Source organism: Harpia harpyja, chromosome 9 (assembly GCF_026419915.1).
Source record: "Harpia harpyja isolate bHarHar1 chromosome 9, bHarHar1 primary haplotype, whole genome shotgun sequence".
Lineage (NCBI taxonomy): Eukaryota > Metazoa > Chordata > Aves > Accipitriformes > Accipitridae > Harpia > Harpia harpyja.
Window position 1 is genome coordinate 20,969,475 of NC_068948.1, and position 20,539 is coordinate 20,990,013.

The 20,539-nt window shown below is 43.2% G+C and overlaps 1 protein-coding gene across 1 annotated transcript; it reads left to right on the top strand.

Moving 5' to 3' along the window:
• The first annotated feature begins 1,694 nt into the window (after window positions 1–1,694).
• OSGIN1 (oxidative stress induced growth inhibitor 1) lies at window positions 1,695–12,880 on the top strand. Its single transcript, XM_052796955.1, has 6 exons — window positions 1,695–1,838; window positions 6,083–6,185; window positions 8,732–8,868; window positions 9,190–9,381; window positions 9,715–9,806; window positions 10,487–12,880. Exons 2-6 carry the CDS (start codon window positions 6,101–6,103, stop codon window positions 11,478–11,480), a joined length of 1,500 nt encoding a protein of 499 aa, XP_052652915.1. The 5' UTR covers window positions 1,695–1,838; window positions 6,083–6,100; the 3' UTR covers window positions 11,481–12,880.
• Window positions 12,881–20,539: the final 7,659 nt, after the last annotated feature.

The window sequence follows — 20,539 nt, forward strand, 5'->3', positions numbered from 1 at the left end:
CCCAAATTGCTGTATTCAATGGTCTTATTGTACAAGCAAATAAAAGACAGCAGGTTATTGTTGTACATTAACATTTTCTTGTAAAGAATTATACTGTGTGCAAAAATATGATAGAGCTTGTGGTTTTGGAAAGACATCCTGGTTTTATTTGCGGACGTAATACAGATACTAGTTTTCCAAATTCTGGTGGGAAATGGAGAGGATCTCCTCTTCTTGTACATAGAGCACAACTTTATTTCTGCAGGTTCGCACACATAGGAAGTATTCCTGATTTTACTGCTTATAAAGTCTGCCAAACCATCATATGGCTTCCTCTTGTATCTATGCTATGAAGCACGTATGGACTTGAACATCTTTGTTCTAAAACACTGACATGCAACACTGCAATGTATTGAAGAAGGCTTTTGAAAAACCTGGCAACAGGACAGTCTTAAATCACCTAACCAAACAAATGCCTTAGTTTCTCTGGAAGCTTAATTTTTCCTTGACTGATACATGTACATTTGTTACCTGCCAATAAATATCTGAATAATGCATATAAAAGCCTTTGCTCCTGTCAAAAAATCAGTATGAGTTATTTAAGAGCTCTGTGCAAATGCTACCTTGGATGAAGGCCCAGGCAACTTGAAAGACCTTAAAAAATAAAATAATAAAAAAAAAAAAACCCAGACCAAAACCCCAAACCACCACTCCTCAGTCTGATAAGTATTTACTGAGTCAGATTTTCAGAGGAATCACTGTCAGTTAAATTTTAAGTGAAATGATGGCTTCATAATTATTAAAACAACTTATTCTGGTGGAATTAAAATAGATTATGAAGCATCCTACTTTGATGTGGATTGTGAGTACAGAATTCTTTCTCATGAACTGTTTTTATCTTTTATATCACATGGTTGAAAGTATGCATCTTAACTGGCTATCAGCAGTCTTCCTGATTCCCTGGAGACTGTAGTTTCAAAACAGATGACCTCAGAGAGAAAAATATGCTGCACTTACTACTTGAACTAAACACTTTGGCACAAATTTATTTCATTTGTTAAGGGCACTTTAAATTTAGCAAGCTTGATCAATTATTCCACTGAATTGAGTAAGATATCTTGGATGAAAATCGTGGTAAGTTTCAAGTTTTACGGGAAGTAGTCAGACTCATTTTACTGCTACTGTGCAACAGGTTTATTAAGACTTTATCTCACTGAAGAAAAAAAAGATAAACTGAAGTCCATCTTTTCAGACCCACTATATCTATGATATAAGGTGAAACTAAACCCACAAAGTGTCCAAAGTAGGAAGTAAGTAATCACATTTTCTTGTCCTTTTGTGGCCAAAGATATGACTAGTTTTAAAGCAAGCATACAGTGCTATCCTATCACTTTTATTCCCACCTGTAATTATAACCAGCAGTTTTTCTTTTAAACACAGAGGAAAAACCCAGTTCTGCCACAGGAAGCATTGCATTTTATAAAGTCTCAGGTTTAGCCCTGAGTGTTAAAAATGAAGATATTTGTTCAATGCAGGACTTCTGCCATGCATGGTTCCTATAAGCCTGCTTTTGCTGTGGTCATGTAGTCAGCTGAACATTACTAAGGAAGATCACTACATCATTCATTCACAATCTGGGAAGGGAAATATTCCTGCTGACTCATGCTTATAAGTATTTTCCTTGCTCCGCCTCCATTCATTTCAGCTCCTCCTCTCCTCTCTTAGTGCTGGTAGCCTACTAGATTTAAACAGCTGTCTAAGAGCAGAGGCAGGATTCAAGGTTTGTAGTTTGGTTGGTGTTCCTGGCTGTACAGGCATTTCCATAAAGGTCCTACTTCTCATCGGACCTGCTGCTAAAGGTAAGAAGGGTATAAGTAAATCTAGAGAGCTCTGTCTGGCATACTGTAACATTGCTTTCTGAATATCACAGGGGTGTTTTTAGAAAGACATTATTGTTATGTACCATAAAGTTGAATTTTTTTCCACGTACCTTAATTGTGTTTGTGGGGTAACTGGCCTGGCATGTAAGAGTGATAATGCAAGGGGTGGGGGGGAAACAAACTTCTGAAACTTGTAGGAAAGCGTAAAATGTAAAAGCTATTGAGATGCCTGCTTTTTTATTTTTAAAAGCACTGATGAATTAAGTTTTAAAAACTGCTGGTGAAATGAATGAGTTGATGAAGAAATGAAGCTGAAGAAAACTGTTGCATTTGTGTTAGAATTGTTCTTGTTTAAACCTGAGTGTCATGGTAGCTCTTTCAGTCTCTTCCATTATTTATATACTGACTGCACTGCTCTTTTAAACTCTCCCCATGTGCTGTACAGGCCACACTCAGTGGTCCTTACTTGAGCGAAAGTCTCATTGATGTTACAGGGAGAGCTACTTGCATATGACTTATGTAACTTGGCTTTTTATTTCTGCTAAAGATCATAGTGTCACTGTCTTGCTAAATGCATCTTTGCTTTTTCTTTTACTTAAAACCTGTTTCAATTGTGCAGCCTGGAACTACTAGGGGCCACACTGACTGACTTTATGTGAGTTATAGTCCCTCTAGGCTTAAGGCTGTGTTGGGAAGGTATGCAGAGTTTGGCCCAGAATGAGCTGGGTGCTTTTCTAAGCCAGAACAATTATGTAACATCACATAGACACTGAAAGGCTTTGGAAGCAGTGAGGAGATAAATTGTGGAGCTTGCAGCATGCTCCCAAATGAAGAGGAGGAAAGAGTTGCCTATTTAAAGTAGGAAGCCTAAAGCAGGAGCCAGAACAGGGATCAGTGTCACTGAGTTGGCTAAGTGTGAGTGCCCAGCAACCTACTCTACATAGAAGGAGGGTGAGAAGAGCAGTCTTGAGTTTCTTGCTAGCTCAGGCTTTCTCTTGCTGCTAACTAGTTTTATACAGGTTTGAAATTAACTTCAATGTCCTGTATGCTTTCCAATAGTCTCTGCAAGAACAGGCTTTCATCTGCTATGCTGTATTAGCTGTACAGGTTATTGAAGTATATGTTGTCCCTTGATTCTAAGATTGCCAAAAAAAAAAAAAAAAAAAAAATCCACCTTTACTTCTAATGGCAGGAAAAGTGAACATCTGGCCTGAAACTGAAACGCTTGAGATGCTCTGAGTTCAGTTTTACCCCCAGAAGTCAAACATTTAGCCTAGAGGATGGGAATAGCTATAAACAGGGTTTAGCATCTGGTTCACTTTTTACTTAAAAAGAAGAATTATTAACTATGAATTATAGAGATGGCAGCTATAGGCTATGGAAGGGACTTCTCTCATTTGTAGAGACATGCTAGGATAAACAGATGCATTTCTGATAGTTAATCTTGTGTTGATAGAATTGTGCAGTGTCAAAACTTCAGGAAACAAAGTGGGTAGTACTAAAATCATCATTATGGGGTTTTGTGAACCCAGATCCCGAATAAACCGTGGCTAAAAATGGTCATGTATGTGCATGGATCTAATAATTTCATCAGACTAACAATTGTGCTCCTCTAGCCATTAAGATTTGGTTTAATTCTAGCAAATGCACCTTTTTTTCATGTGTCAAAAGGTACAAAGTGGAGGAGGAGGAGGGTGAAATGAGGAGAGTGAGCCAGCAGCTGCTGGCTTTACTCTTTATCAGGGTGGGGTAGCATGGCATAGTGCAATGGCCAGGAGCCAAGGCAACCTTCCTGTAAAGCAAGGAGGACTGCCAGGCTGACTTCTACAGTCTTGTGCCTTTTTTGTCCCCTTCAGAATCCCCCAGAAAAATGCTGGCACGCAATGGCATGACTTTGCGCCCAAGTCTTGCAAACAGGCTTGCAGGCTCATTTATATGCTGGCTTTGCTGCTTTCCTGGAACTGTTGCCATGTGCAGTATCGGGTTGGTTCTGCAGCCCTTCCAGCAAAAGTCCCACAGATGTTGCTGGGTTACCACTGTCTACAGAGTGTATACAGTCTTTCTGTGCATGCTGTTGCAGAGTGCTATGGAGCAGAAACCTGGAAGATTGCTTCCAGAGATCTTGCTTCTCTTTTTCAGACTCCCAATAGTTTCACAGAAATAAGATGTGCACTCTGTGTTAGGAAAAATTAATAAGAACTTGTCTTCTTCTGTAGCACAGCCATGGAGGGGGATTTATTTGTTATGATGGAGAAGAAACCTCTGCTAACCTTCAGATAGGTACTGTGGTTTAGCTGGTTTGAGGGGAATACCTTACTGGTCACACCAGTGTCCTGTTCCTTTGGTGTCTCTGGCCATCCCTGGTGTTAGTGCTGAATTCTACAAATTGCAACTCTGGAGCTTTGTGGTAGGGAATTATTTGGGGGTAAACTTACACAACAGTCTGCTGAAGGTGGTGCAGGTTTTGGTTCATGTGGTAGAACCTACCCAAAAGGCTTGGGAAATACTTGGACAGTTAGGCTGTGCTCCTGCAGCTACCAGGGATGCATGCCTTGGTATGGACATTAACACACTGAAGTGTTCATCTTCTGTAGTGTATGCATCTGCCTTTGAGTCCCAATTAAACTGGGAACCTGTTTCCTTGAAATCCAACTCTCTTCAAAGCTAGATGCTTGAAATGACTTAAATTAGAAAGCATGACTATTATGTCTTTTAAGTGGTTCTTGCCCTGTCAGGCAAAATGCATGAGAGTCTTAAACTAATGCTTAGTTAAGTAGTAATAGGCAACCAGTAAGCATTACTAAACTGTGATGCAAAGTTTTGGACAAAGCTCCTACTTTTGAATTCAGCTTGTAAGCCTTAAGTGCCTCTTTACTTGGATGAACCCAGTCCTCTTGGAATAGCTCTGTCTAGCCCAGCGGTGGCTGTATATTGGTGTATATGAGAACTGTCACATCCTTGCAGGCAAATGCACTTATAAGACTCCTCCTGAAGCCTGGGATTCTGCAAAACCAACTCACCTGTGGTTTTCTGGCTGCTCATTCAATCACCAGGGTCTTGCCTCATTACTGTAGTTGCTGGTGATGTAAATGTCAGGCTTAAAGTGGGGCATTACACTTGTAGGATGACATTTGCTGCAATACCTTTGTCAAAGGCAGTGATGTGCCAGACCTTATGGAAGTGTGCAGTGCACTTTCCAAATATATTTCTGCGCTTGAAAAGGGTGTGGAGAGCATGCCCTACTGAACAAAGTCATGCCATTCAGTGGATTTTTACTTGGCTTTCCAAAATGAGAATAATGTTTTTATAAAAGACTGTGTTCTCTGTAGAATACCTTAAAAGCTTATGCTGAATTTCAAAAATCTCATGTTTGTTGCGGTAAAAGTAACTTTTAACTTTTCCAGATTAGTGGCAGTATAGTTGAATTCCCTGGAAAACTAAAGAAGTCATTATTTGACATGGTAGAATTCCTGCAGGAATGGCAAAAAACTTTGATTCACTGTTCATTGAATATCTGCATAATGATTAGATTAGTTTTGTAGATTCCACTCTAATGACACCTTAGTCTCCAAGATAATTATGATGTATATTTAGTTTAAAGACTTGTTGTTATTTACTTGTTCAGACCTAGAACTCTCTGTTTTCTGGAAAATTAAGAAAGATTCAGGAACTAAAGTAGCACTTCTCAAAAAACCCTGTAGTGATGGAATGGTACATATTTGAAAATGCAGCCAGGAGATTTCCAGCCTTTGGGCAGAAGTCTGGAATGAGGTTTGCTCTACTTAGCAGTAAATGCCAAAGTTGCTTTAAAAAGTACTAAGTGTTCATGATAATTATGACAATTTTCTACACAGTGTGGGCAGAAGCGAAGTTTTCATTAACAAGCTGCAACACTTCAGTTACTGTAGCCAGAGGGTTACTGAAGTTGCCAGTTGCCAGCTGTTGTGGAGGGACTGGAATTCATGTGTGGAAGAGAAAGATAAGGATTCTCTCTTTTTTTTTTTTTTTTTTTTTGTGGTGTATAATCAGGGAATCATCCTTTGGTTTTGGGGGCAAGAGGAGAAAAAGATAAGTAGGCCTGACCTGAGTGTGGAAGTGTAATGTGATGGTCTGCAATGCAAGGATACTACTTTTAAAGATCAACCTGGGTTTGTGGACTGTAGAAAGTCACAGGGTTTTTTTGTCAAAAAAGCAAACAATTCAAAACTTACTTGTTTTAACAGGTAGACTCCAGGACCTAAATGCTTCCGGACAGGAAGATGTATGCTTTATTGACCAGACCTCAGAATATGAGTGGGTTCAAGCCACTGCCTGTTGTGATCATAGGTGAGCTTTCTCCTGCCAGCTTTACTGTGCACTCTCATGCTGTTGTTGCTTTGGACTTACTGTCTTCAGCTCTCATACCACATGTTCTTATTCAAACCAGAAAAGCCTGACTACTGTTTCTGCATTCCTCCCCCGATAGTCAAACTTCCTCTAGTACTAAGAGAAAGACCACTAAGAGTTGTGGGAAGTGGGGAACTAGTTATTTGACTAACTATAACGCATACCTCTTTTTTTAATAGTAAAATTGGTAACCTTTTGGGCATCAGTTCAGCTGGGCCTGGTTTTTCTCTGTTGGATATTTAGAAGGGATTGAAACCTTTTCACTACAGATAGTTAATCAACTTGCTGTGAAGTGATTATCTGTAGTGCTTGAATGGAGGTGGGTTTGTGTGATCTTTTTTCCCCATTGTGTGTGTTTAGAAAGTGCTACAGATGCTGTTAAAGTTTCTTGAAATTTTTCACAGATTTCTTTTAAAATGCAAATCAGCTACACTGATTTTGTACAGATTTAATAGAACGGTAAAAAGCTGTGGGTTTTTTACCAGTTTAGGAAACAGGTTATGTAGTAACTGTCTTGTCTCCCTTGCAAGAGGGGAGCTTTGTAATGTGAGGTGATTCTTGGAGCAAAGCCCAAGTAGTGATGTCAGTGCGTTCCCCTCTGTGACCGATCATGAGCTGTGCTCAAGCACAGGTGTTGGACCCTGTTCATCTGAGCATGTGTTTAAATGCCTTGTAGAGCTGGGTTCCTTCCTTTTCTGTCATCTAATTTATAGCACCTGAGAGAGATAGTCCAAAGTTAGTGCACCACATAAATCACACTTAATCCTTGCTAAGAGCAATTTTGACAAGGACACTACTCCCAGCAGGTTCTAGTCTGAGAGTGACTTTGTACTGCCCAGTTGTACAAGTCTTTAGGTGGGAGGGAGGATATTTCGGTACCTCCCTAGTGCACCTATACAGGGGTCCAGCACGGAGATGTCACTAAAGCCTCAGAAGCACCAGTGTGAAGATGTGCACTCTGAGGAGGCTGTTGGACTGAAACAGCTCAACTGTTTCACTGCAGCTGCACATTGCATGCAGGTTCCAGCTACTTCCCCAGGCCCTGCTCCAGGAAGGCTGTGGGCTCCCTCGGCTGTGCTGGCAGCCTCATGAAAGCAGTTGCTTTCTAGAATAGTTTGAGCCGCAGAAGCAGCTGTACTTATGACCATCCATATCAAACTTAGATGTGGTTCAGACTAAATCCTGTGTGTGTGTTGCTGAGTGTTGTGCACTCAGGTGATTTAAGTTTGGCTTAGGTGCCTCCTTGTACTTCCTAAAGCAAAGAAGTAACCCAAAAAGTGTTATATTTTACTATAGCTGCAGTTTAGTTTGCTTTTAATTTTTGTTGCTGTTGGTTTTGGATAACTTCCCTGCAAGTGGAATATTCCAAACACCGACCCGCAGCTGCTGGTCCTTGCTCAGCACAGCAGACTTTGGCCCCAGCTGCGGCATATACTGCCCTTCACATAGCTCAGCTCGCTGGTAGCTTTACAGACTGAGCCTCCCTCTGTCTCAAATCTCCAAGCAGCAGCCTTTGCTCCAGTCACTCTCACATGCAGCACAGGCACTGTGTCAACACAGGCTGCTGTGTCACTTCAGCTCTCCTTCCCTACATCGTCACTGCATTATGTAATGGTGGTTGCTCACGTACTAGTGAGCAGCAAAGCCCGAGCAGCCGGAGAGGCTGACACCTAGTTATGCAGACACTGTAAAATGTTAAACATGCTGGAGAACAGCCATGTGAAAACTTTCCACGAGCTACTCTCACTGGGCTTTGGAGTCACATATATCAAGTTTTTCCACTGGCTGTTGGGTGGTCAGCAGGAGTTCAGTCATCCAGCAATCTGTTCAAAGTGCTGTATTCTGAGGGGTTGTCTTGGCATAGCAGCGAGAGTTTTTTCTTTAACACACTGCCTGAAGTACCATGGTAGGGTTGGTTCCCATTTGCAAGTGTTCTCAAGAACCGTTAGTCAAAACTGCTATTGCCAGATATCCCTTGTTAGATGGCATTTCTTACTGAGCAGAGCTGTTTCCCGTTCACTTCAATAGTTACTCTCTTTTCTGGACTTACTCTGTATCCTGTGTGCAATGAACTACTCTGCACTGGTGTGAAATGTGCATCCAGGAGAGCTGAGGTCCCCAGTCAGTATGTGACCAGTTTCTAAACCTTTAAAGTAGTTAATGAGCAATAACTCAATTCATCAGCATGCTAGAGACTTCAAGCTTCAAGTGATGTTAACCTCTGGCTTGTTTAACCCAATGTCTTTTCAGGAAGTTCTGAAGACCTTGCAATGCAAATAGATGCAACTGTGGAGGAGAAGGGAAAATATGCGAGTAAAATTACTTCCCCAACTCCATCCAATAAGTCAGTGGTCAACGTGGAATAGAAAATCCTCTGTATCCACAGCAGTGTCATAACCTTTGAATTGGTCTGGATATTAGAAACACTCTTCAAAGGGCTGCTTTATCTGCAGGAGTATAAATTCTTCTCCATTGTGTCTTTTTAGGGAATGGACCTTCAGGAATCTGTCTTTCATATTTGCTGTCAGGCAACATCCCTTACTTCAAAAGAGGCTCTCTTCATCCTCATCCCATTCTTCAGAGGAAACTGGAAGAGGCACCAGATGTCTCCATTTTGGACCAGGTTTGTGTAAAAAGAAACAGTATAACATCACGGTAAAGCATCCTAGGGGTATATTATAAGTGATAACCTGATTTGAATTTCCAAAGTACACGGACAGAATGAGCCTTAAGCGAAGTACTTTTTGTTGTCCAGATCTCCCTTGTATGAAATGCCAGCATTGCTGCTGAGATCCTTGAGGTAGTCTTCACACAATAACAGGGTCTGTGTGCTGGTAAATGAGCTTCGCGGAACACCAAAACCACTGACTGGAATACTGGAGTAACAAGCCATCTGCTGCCTGGCAGGACATGTATTTTGATTATCTGATCTGCCTCTCTTTAGGATTTGGAGTATCTGTCTGAAGGCTTGGAGGGACGATCCCACAGCCCTGTGGCTCTTCTGTTTGATACTCTTCAGCGTCCAGACACAGACTTTGGTGGAACAGCAGAATCTGTCCTCACTTGGTGGCACGAGACCAACAGAGCCATCCCTCACCTGGTCCTTGGCAGAAATGCTCCTGGAGGTGCCTGGCATGTATGTGAATTGAAGCCTAACTGCTTAGGTCTGCATGTTGTAAGATAGCCAAATGTGTTGACTGGAGATGCAAAAGCTCCTCTAATATGGAGTCAGCCATGTTTAATTTAATGTATATAGACAAGCAAAAATTTAAAAGGGAAAAAAGCATGAGAGGTAGTTATACTTCCAGTCTGTTGTTCTTTTTGGAGAATGTGGGTGGTTTCATCCATGACGGCAGATCAGAGGAAATCACTGATTTCATGATCTGTGCCATATTGAAACATGACAAAATTGCATTTCACTTCTTGCATTAAATAACTGAAAGTCATTTAACTGTGTTTCTTGTTCCAGTCTATTGAGGGCTCTATGGTTACCCTGAGTAGAGGGGAATGGATGGGACTCCCAGATCTCCCATTCAAAGACTGGCTAAAGCAAAAGAGAAGGTAAGATATCTGTGGTGGGATTATTTGCAAACATCTGGAGGTTATTTGGGAACCTGGACTGGAGTGGACTTCTTGAATGTAGCTACCCATCTGTTATGGATGATTCTAGTGAGAGAAAGTACACCCTCCCAACCCCCCAGTAAAAGTCCATTCTCCATTCAGTGATTCAGGTAAAGTTGCAGTGCTGCTTGGAATGTGTCCTTCTCAACATCCCCTGGAGAGATGAATCACAGGGACCACGAGTTCTGAATAAAGCTTGGTAAAGGCATGGTCATCTGACTTCTGTGTCTACTGCTGCTGTCCCTAATGACAAGTATAATCAGCTCAGCTACTGTACTGTCTCTGAGGTGCTTCTGCTCTTGAGATCTGTAACAATTAATATTAAAAATTCCAGGAGTTAAAAATGGAATGGAAGCAAGATGTGAGAGGAAAGCATAAATGAGCAATCACGTTCTTGGGGATTGGATTCATGCTAGAGAAAGCTGCCTCTGTCCAACAGCTTGTGGATCTGAGCGTTAGCTCCATATACCAAGAATAACTTCGCTGAAGTCAGGGAAACTAAATAAGTCTTCTCTGGTAGTGCCAGGATAGATGGCTCTAGGATACATTCAGTGGAAAAGGGGAGAAATTCCAGTCTCTTACTTAACTGCTGCTTGACCTTTGTTTGTACTATATTACAGAGGCCTCAGAAACAATAGAGCCACAGCAGAAGACATTGCTCAATATTACCAACACTATGTGATGAAGAAAGGACTGCAGAAGAATTTCAGATGTGGTACTGTTGTGACCTCTGTGAGCAAAGTGAGTGCAGAGAGCACCTCCAGCCACACACAGAAAGATCTGCCAGAGAATAGTGACTCACTCTGGAACTTCAATGAGAAAAGTGCAGAGGTCTTTCAGGTGGATGGATTTTTCAAAACTGTGAAAGGTGATAAAGAGCCCTTCTCCATCTATGCAGAGAATGTGGTCTTAGCTACAGGAACATACGATAGTCCTACTTGGCTTGGGGTCAAGGGAGAGAACCTTTCTTATGTCCATCACCAGCTGTCTGCCCTAGAGGAAGCAGTGAAGAACAACAGCATTGGCATTATGTCAGATCCGGTCTTGATTGTAGGTGCTGGCCTGACAGCTGCTGATGCGATTCTCTTTGCTCACCATTGCAATATTCCAGTAATCCATGTTTTTCGGAGACGAGTCAGTGATCCGGGTCTTATTTTTAACCAGCTCCCCAAAATGATGTACCCTGAATACCACAAAGTCCATCAGATGATGAAAGAACAGTCAGCTGCTTGTGCTGGGCCCTATGAGTGTTACGTTAGCCTTCCTGAACATCATGTGCTATCCTTTGGCAAGGACAAGAAATGTATCTTTCAAGACAAGAATGGCTACCAGAAAGTTTATAAAATTTCCATGGCTCTTGTTCTAACTGGCTCAAACCCCAACCTCTCCTTTCTGCCAAATAATGCCATTGACTTGGCAATGGACAGCGACCAACCAGTCAATCCAAAGAGGAATCCCATAGATGTTGACCCATTCACCTATGAATGCACTCAGGAGAAAGGGCTTTATGCTCTAGGACCTCTAGCTGGAGATAACTTTGTACGCTTTGTACAGGGAGGGGCTCTGGCTGTTGCCAGCTCTCTGTTAAAGAAAGCAAACAAAAATCCCCCCTAACAAAAAAAATCCCTATGCTAACTGTGTCTGAATGGGCTACTGCTGTTTTCTTAGAGGAGCAGGTCATCTGATTTGTACATCCTCAAATGTAAAGCCCACTCCTGGTATTCTCCAAGGTTATGCAGAGAGTAACTAAGTCCTTGCTGAGTTATTTGAGAAGATTAAGTCACCAAATACAGAGTGGGTTTCGCACATGGCAGTGCCTTCAATCCCTGGGGATTCAGCTCCTTTCCTGCATAGCTGTGCATGAAGGCCGCAGGGGCTTTGAATCTTGTGCCTGGAAAAGTAGGGGCCAAGATAGTGATTACTCTTTTTTATGTAACATCTTCGAGGTTGCTGAAAACTGAATTGGGGAACAATCAATGTTTATTATTTCCAGACAGCAGGCAGACAGCCCTGTGTCTGTCAGTGTTTCACAGTGTTTTTTCGTGGAACAAAGTAAGCCAATGTGGTTTTATTTGCTCCTGTGGCTTGGCTGTATGCTCTTATTAGGGCAGAAATCACTGAAAGATGCTGCAAGTACCTCTCTGGCACATGAAGTAGTACTCTGCAAATAAAAACTGACATAGAAACAGTCAAAACTGTATTGTTTCACTGACACCAGCAGCAAGTAATATGTAATATCTTTTTAATCAAGAGATTCCTGTGATTTTTTTTTTCTCCTTCTTGAGAAGGAATGGTACTAATTTACAACCACTTGGTTTGCCATCTTGCAGCTTTCTACTTTCTAAATCCTAAAACTGTGATAGCCAAATTCTTGGCAGCTGCTGTAGAGACAGCAGAACTAAAGGGGAGCTACTGGTCTGTCTTGTAACTGCCCAGGTACTGTATGGGGCTTCTGCTGCACAAGAGTATTTCAGAAAGATGCAATATGTTATATGTTGTGTGAATTTCTAATGTAATGTGATTTTTTTTTTTTTTTTTTTTTAGAGTACTATTTGTGTAAAGGGGAAATTGGCACGGTCACTTTTTGATAGTTGTATGCTATATAGAGTATTTTTTCATACTGTTTTCTAAAAGATTTTTATTGGCAAAATATTTTGTTACAGGCTTTCAGTCAGTGTTTTGAATGAGCTGGGGTGGGTGGGAATGATGCCTTATGTTGCAAATAGCATTCTCAACAGACCTACAAGGCCTTTCATACCTCTCACAGGAAAAATCAGTCATAGCTAATCTTATCTGATGTAAAGACAGACTGCACTGAAACTCACTGACATGACAGGATGCTGCACATGTCTCTGGAAAGCTGAGTATGTGGAGACAGTGGCTGTTTGTAAACGAATCAGTCTCAAGTTGAGATGTGTAAGGAGCTTGTTTGTGGTGTTGCTGTATCACGCTTGAATATTTTTGCCACTGACTATTCTTGTATTAAATTTTTCAATAAAGTGATTTCAGACTTAGTTTGTGTTTGTTTTTTAACTGTGACTTTGAATCTCTCACCCAGTGAAGATATAATGAACTGTTCATCAGCTTCCTGGCAACACCTGTCGTTTGTGCCTGCTAAATCCTGCATCTTTCTACTGCCTAGGAGCACAACACTCTGGATTTGCTTTCTGTGTATCTTCCTCTCTCCAGTAGGATAGAGAACCCTTGTAGAGTGCTTTGGCAGCGTCTATCTCTTGTGAGGCTAAAACACAATACCAAACCAAGCTATTTGCCAAGCATGTTCTTGCCTAGGGGATCTTAGATCCTGTTACCCACTGTTTTCTTCTGTCTGGAAAAATCCCAAATCAGGGCCTAGTCTAGTAAGTCAATAAGACAGTTTAGATCAGAAGGGACACTTGAGGGTCTCTGGTCCAATGCCACTAAAACAGGGAAAGCTTTGAAGTTAGACCTGGTTGCTCAGTGCCTTGTTGGGGAAAGCTTTGAGTATCTTCCAGGATGGAGATTGCACTATCAACACTTGCTTGCCCCATTCAACATTTGACCACCTTTGTTGTTGAGAATTGTGGGGTATTTTCTTAACTAGTTGAAGTGTCCCTGTTGCAGCTTATCTACTGCTTCTTGTTTTGTGTTGGTGGTTTTTGTGTGTGTGGTGGTGGTTTTTTTTTTTTTTAACTGCACAGCTCTGAGAAGAGTCTGGCTCAATGTGTTAAAAGAGCAATCCTCATTCTTCTCTGAAGGCTGAGACTGGAGGCCCCACAGGATTTTGTGGGCACAGAAGTGGTGGTGTGAATGAATTTCCTGGTCTGTAATTGCTCACTGGCCAGAGGGGTGGCAAAGCCCTCAGGGCTCTTTGGCAGTATTGCTCTAAATGAGATGGTAGTTGTTCCCCTGAATCTGTTATCCTGGCAATATGGGGATTAGGGAGTATGGATAATGTGGTCCTGAGCCATCTTACATGTTTTTGGTACTCCCCAGGAGCGATGAGCTGATACTCCTTTCACCCAGTCTTATGCTCTTCATAGGAGCTTAGGTCCCAAGCAGTGCAGGATTGTGCTGTTCCTCTCCTGCACCTGACCTTTGCTAGAAAAAAATGAGTGATCAATGTTCACCTTTCTAAAAATACCATTTTTGGCTAGGTCTCAAATTCCTGCATCAAAAGCAAATGGAGCAGAGAACAAAAGCCAAAGGGCATCTTAAGAAAAAAAGGGGGGGGGGGGGCATCAGAGTATGCTGGGAATAAGGGCACAGGATTGGTGTCAAGTGAAATGCTGCTCTTCCCATCACTGAGGTCAAAGTCACAGTGTTCATGCTGATCATTCCTGTATCCTGTATTGCATTACAGTGATCTAATTTGCCCTGTGCTGGGAAGCTCCTAACTAGGGCAGCAGCCTGTGCCTGCGTTGGGGGAGCTTGGGTGACTGTTTTAAATAGCCGGCTTTCTCACCCAAGAGGGATGAGCTGATTGCCTGCCCTGTGTAGGACCGGAAAGGGAAGTGGTTTTTCATAACTGATGCTTAAAAAATATCCTACATTCTGCCCCAGAGGGATGTCAAAGCAGAGGATCTCAACAGCAGAGGTGGTGGTTTGCTCGTCAACAGCAAGTCCTCAGGGCAAGGCTGCGCGGTGCTAATCCAAGTTGTCATTCAGTTCTCTGTAACCAGGGAGGCAAATATGAATTACCGTTCCAACACAATCAGCTGTGAGAGTTAACAGATACCAGCTTTGTTATGTATGGGATTCACCCATGCATTATGACCTTGACCTACAGCATGTGACGGGACCAGGAAAAAAAAATAGTCTCCTCCTGGGCCTTCTGCACATCACGTTCCACCCATGCTAGTGACGCAGCTTCATCAGGTGAGATGCTAAATGCTTTCACCACCATTTCCATTGCTGCATGTGAGGCCCAGCTGGGAAGTTACCTTGGTGAGTTAGAAGACTATTTAAAATTGGAGATGACTCTGCTTCATTTCTCCATCCCCTGCAAGTCCTTTGGTGTCCTTTCCATGCTGGCCAGTGGGAACCTTCTGCAGCCATGGTGACCAAAGCAGATCAGTCAGGGAAGCCTCAATCAACTCCCTGCACTGCTGAATTTGGATAGAGCAGGTTTTTTTTTTATTCAGACCTCTGGCTGCTGCTAAGAGGTGATGTTCGTCACTCCACAAGAAGGGCTACACATCAGGCACTCATTTTCTGTCCTTCAGGGCTTCTCAACCTCCTTTGGTTTCCTCCCTGAACTGATCAGTCCCCAGTTTGTGTCTTTGCAGAACAAGCTCCTGAGACCCGCTGGCAGTTGCCAGGAGCAGTGGAAAATTATGCACCAAGAACAGAAACAAGGATTTGAAGTTTACCGACAGGACAAAAAAAAAAAAAGAATTGTGTTTTTTTATTTTATTTTGCTAGTGAGTCCTTGTAGTCAAGGCTGATGTGTTTTAAATAAATGTGCTTGCGGGTGTGGCAGAACTGACTGTACAAGTCTAAACTCAGGTACCTTTTATTATGCAATTAACATGCAAACTTACTGCTTCTACTTTTTGCTTTGGTGAAGGACTTAATGAGATGTCAGAGCATGTTTGTTGTGAGCTTTCACTTCTTAAATGAAGGGAAGGGTACCCTCTTTTTGAAAAGAGCCATCTTTTACCTATCATCTGGATTGAAATCATCTCAGTAAAATAGTCTTGGGAACCCCTTTGGTTGTCCAGCATTCACTTTTTTTGGCCACATTTCTGTCTTTGAGCACAGGACTAAATCCAGCCACATCTTGGTCAGACCACTCTCTTTAAAAGGTGTACAGGACATTACAATATATTGTGAGTCCAATGATTGCCTGAGTCTTAGCTTTATAAGGACCCTTAGGGAGCTGTTAGACTGTTACAGACTGTGCTGGCTTAAATTAACCTGCTTTATTTGTGAAATATAGATATTTGCAGGCAGGCCAGCAGCCAGTGCATCACTGCCTAACCAACAGCTCCTGAGGTTGTGCTAAGCTGCTCGTAATTCGGGGGCACTTGGGGGGTGAACGGTGGAGGGGGGGTTTTCTAGCAGAAGGGGTTTCAAGCTGGAACCAAGCCTGGAGGCTCCAGGGAAAAACATCTGACTTCCAGGGCTCTGAGGCAAGCCACAAGGGTTGAAGCAAGCTCCTGGCTAGAGAGTGGCTAAGTGGGGAGTAAGAAAAGGGAGCGCAAATTTTGTTGCTATTTTTGGCTGGATCCTGCCTTCTGCCAGAGCCTGGAAACCTGCATGGATCGGCTGTCCAGGAACAGTTTCCTTTGCCATCCCTGGGGACTAAGCCTTGAGGGCCAGGACAAAACCAGGATCCTCTGCTGTGCAGCTCAGAGACAGAGAGATTCTGCTCCATCATGGGAAGGAAAATGTCTCACGGCATTTCTGCCTTCGGGTATATGAATGTGCCCTTCTGCTCAGTAGGGGCACCCATATATAACTTGGCTCAGAGAAGCAAGACCACTAATATATTGATTTACAGGAGCCTGTCTGAGGAGGGGCAGAGCAGGCAGCTCCCATGAACTTTCTGCGAAGAAAACAGAATGGATTTTGTTTTCCAGTCCAATTTTTGCTGGTTACATTCATTTCTTGGAAGTGTTGTTGACAGTTCTGCCTGATTTTACCGCTACACTGCAGCAAGCTGGAAACAAGGGAAAGGAGGGGAATCTCAAGCCAGGCAGCACGCATGCATGGGCAGCATGGCCCTGCTCCGTAACCGGCCCCATTGCCAGCTGGGAAACCCTGTTGGGAAGGTGCAAGCACTATTTATTTAAGATATTTACCCCGCAGGTGAATTTCCATGTCTCGGTCTCACTGGAAGTGAAGGGGCTGGTGAAATAACTGCAGGAACCACCTTTACGCATGGGGACGCCAGCTGCAAAGTGCTGCGGTCCTCACGGCGGCCGGCCGAGCTGGGGTGTTTGATTACAGCCCAGCTATCTCCAGGGGTAAACAGAGCTGGTTTGGCTGCAGTGTTAGGCTGGAGCCAGGTCAGATGGGGATTGCTTGGTGAAATAGGGGCTAACTGCAAGCTGGGAAAGAAGAGGCGGTTCAACAGGGATTGTGAGCGTGTAAAGTTACTGCTGATGACGAAGTGCGGATTTTGGGATATTATATTGGGTAAGTCTCCAAATTTGAGTTGCGCTTTTATGGGCCACTGAACCTTTTGCCAGGGAGGCGAATTTTAACCAGAGGACAAGCAAAGGGCAGGATGAAATCATTCCTTTAATGACAAAGAACTAGAAAACCAGGAGAGCTGTGTTTTTTTATGAGACCACAGACACAGTTTCAGGCCTGAACCATTCATTCCTTTTGAGAGCTGGCCCAGCAGAGCAAACCTCATTTGCAACTTGGCATTAATACCCAAGTTATCCAGTATTACTGTAACTCTGAATCAGCAGAGGTCTCAGAGGCAGAGATAGCTTTCAAAACTAATAAACTGACCGATAGATCTTTCAGCTGAAAAAGCCACGGAATTTGTACGTCAGAAAAAAATTCCTTGGTGTTCTTCTGGGGTAATAAATGGAATTTTCAGTTTAAACATTAAGGTCTAGCAAAACCAAGCAAATGACAAAGTGGTGGGATGCTGAATGCGGATGCCCTAGTGGCTGCAGTGCTGGGAGCTCCATGGGCTGTGCCGCATTCAGCCCATCCCTCGCAGGACATCCTGCTTGGGGACCAAAGGGGACACAGGGGCTGTATGGCCTTGTCCAGCTGGGAGGAAAGGGGTATGTGTGATGGGCATCATGACGTGGAGGGGGGTGAGAGGTTTGTCTTCCCAAGCTGCAATGGCAGCTGCAATAAAGATGAACAACGAATCAATTTGCACAAAGTTAACTTAGCAGTGTTGTTTCCAAGCAAATTTGAACTGGTGGAAAGTTTATGCCACGTGAATCCCTTGTGCTGTGCAGCTGAGTTTTCTTTTTCTTCTCCCTTTTTTTTTAAGTCTGGTTGCTGGGATGCCAGTGCTTGGATTTACTGTCTTATCGAACCGCAGCCTGGGAAAAGAAGCAGCGGCAGCAGATGCTGACATGTCGTGGCTCGGGGCTAGAGGGATTTCACAGCTGATGCTTCTGAACAGCTTTGTGGGTGGGATGTGCTGTGTGCTCGCTCCCACAAGGGTGGTGGGTGGCAGCCCTGCCCGGAGTTGGCAGCCTTCCCGAGGGCACGTGTGGGTGTCTGCGTGGGTCTGGGGGCCATGTGGATGGGAGAGGTTTAGCAGGGTCCAACCTTGCACGTGGAAAATGTAAGGAAAGGGAAACTAGAGATACAGGGTATCCACTCCCCAGTAGTTTTCCTGCAGCTGGTTGGGAAGGATGGTGTCGGCATGGCCAGAAAGGCAAGAGCCAGTCCTGGGCGCTGCAGTGGGAGCACTGTTTCCAAGCTCAGATGTTGCAATCAAAGTTTTCCCTGAGCCCTTTCCAGCACCTGTTTGCCAAATTCCATTTCACAGGGGTTGCTGGAGCAGCTTTCCCATAAATGCTGCTCTTGTCATGGCATCTCTGGCAGCTGCCCAGGAAATTAAGGCAATTAATGAGCAATAAGACACATGAGAGGGAAGGGTGGCATTTCATATGAATGAATTACGAGTGACTGGCACTGCCTGAAGTAACCTATTTGCAAAAACATACCTCATCCCCTGTATTGCACTTTCACGAAGCTTAAGCAAAAGAGTTTCTCAGGAGTATGAATAATTGGCAGTATTTTTGCTGGCAGGAGCATAACTAAGATGGCTTAGGGCAGTGTGTTAAAGCAGGCAATATGCAATCTCTGCGATACATTGACCTGATCAAATGTATAATAGTAAGAGGGTGTTCTCCCCTGAAAATGAAAGCTTTAAAATCCTCCCTCTGTTTTACATAGAGGTGGTCTTTGGAAATTTTTCATTAGAAACAGACACAGAAACCAGCGTTCGATCGGGGATTTATAGCAGAACCTCAGACACAGCGCTCTGATGTTGCGGTGAATGCTGTAACCTCTGGGATTTTAGGGTGGATTTCTGGTTCCCCTTTTGGCTGGCACTTCCATCTCAAGGCTGAGAGACATTTCCAGATTTGTATTTCGCCAGAAGTGGTTTCTTCCCCTGCATATTTCTGGTTTTGGTGAACTGGTGTTTGTAAGAAAAAAAAAAAGTTCCCAGGCAATGCTGCAGAGGTCTGCAGCAACCCCTTGTACCATTTTATAGTTAAGGTGGCTGTCATCCTGAGGTTGATATAACTAAGTTCACGTTCCTGAAAATATAAATATTTAGATAAATATTTTCCAGGAAGATAGAGAAGCAAGTGTCTGAGAAAAAGATAAAGTTATATAAATAAAGGTTATCTGTCTGATGTACCACTCCAAATACCTCATCCACTGAGTAATCTGGATATGACGTAATCGGGGAGCTGGACAAGAGCTGGCCAAGTGAAATGTTCTCACCCCAAAACAAAGGAAAGCAAATCAAAGAGAGGTGGAATTGCTTGTTCCCAGGCTGCCTGTCCCCTGTGACCTTCCTCGTGCTCTGTTACATCCATTTCCAACAAAAGACTTTTTTTCCCCCCTTCCTTTAAACAATGTAATGGATACCCCTCCATCCATGTGCTGGAAAATGGCTTGCTGCAGGGGAAGCGATGTGGCTCCGCTGGAGTAGGTCCCCGTTTGCAAGCGGAGTGTGTGCTGCTTTCCCAGTGTTAGGTGAAGAAAATTACAGGGCTTTGAAAGCAGTCCTGCAGCTGAAACAATAGTCTTACTCTGGTTGAATATCATTATGGATGAAAGATCTTCCCCCTTTCCTCATGTGAGCAGTCCCAACAGGCTTTGAATACTGCACTGATAAGGGAAGTGGAAATGCATGGGAAAAAAGTGCTTATTCTGTTAAGGGCTGAATGACTGAGCCCCAAATTCTCACTGTTTCCAAGGCTAAAAAGTTCCAATGGCCCCTGCTTGGTGAAAGAACTAATACTAAGCATTTTCCATATGGAAATATAATTTCCATATTCCTCTGATTCCCTAATACTCAGATTTGTCAGGATGATATTTCATGAATTATTTACTACTTTGAAGTTTATATTACATGGAAAAAGCTCAGCAAGCAGGAGAGTCCATTTCATCACACCTTGAAACTGCCACCTGAATGTGGTTTTTTTTTTCTTTCTGACAGCTCTTACAATAACAAATGGGAATTCCATTCTCAATAAACAGTCCACCCTAGGAAATCTCACTGCTGGCAAAGTTTGGCTTTGAAATCCTTACAGTGGCTGCAGGTAGGAGCCTCCCCATCTACGAGAAGGATTTGACGTGTCCTAGTGATGGGTGATGGCCAGTTCAGCAAACAGGGCTGTCCGGAATGGGGAGCTGAAGGAAAGGCTTTAACAGGGCAGAAAAGATGTAAAAGGCCAAAAGAGGACAAGCCTAAAAAAATGAACTATTTGAGAGGATCTGAAGGCGGCAACTGTGGTGGTGTGCAGGGTGCTGGTGTGCCTGGCTCTGCAGTTGCCAATGGCTTTTTGGAGGCTGCTTCCACGTACAGCTCTGCTGGTGCCGAGGCAGAAACTAGCTGGACATGGGCTGCATTTCTTGCTCTCCTTTAGATGAGAAATGCAGCACATTCCTGGAGGAGGAGTAGTGAGATTATTACAGGGAGCTGGGAAATGATGTTGCTTTTTATTAAGAGCGGACATTTTCTAGGG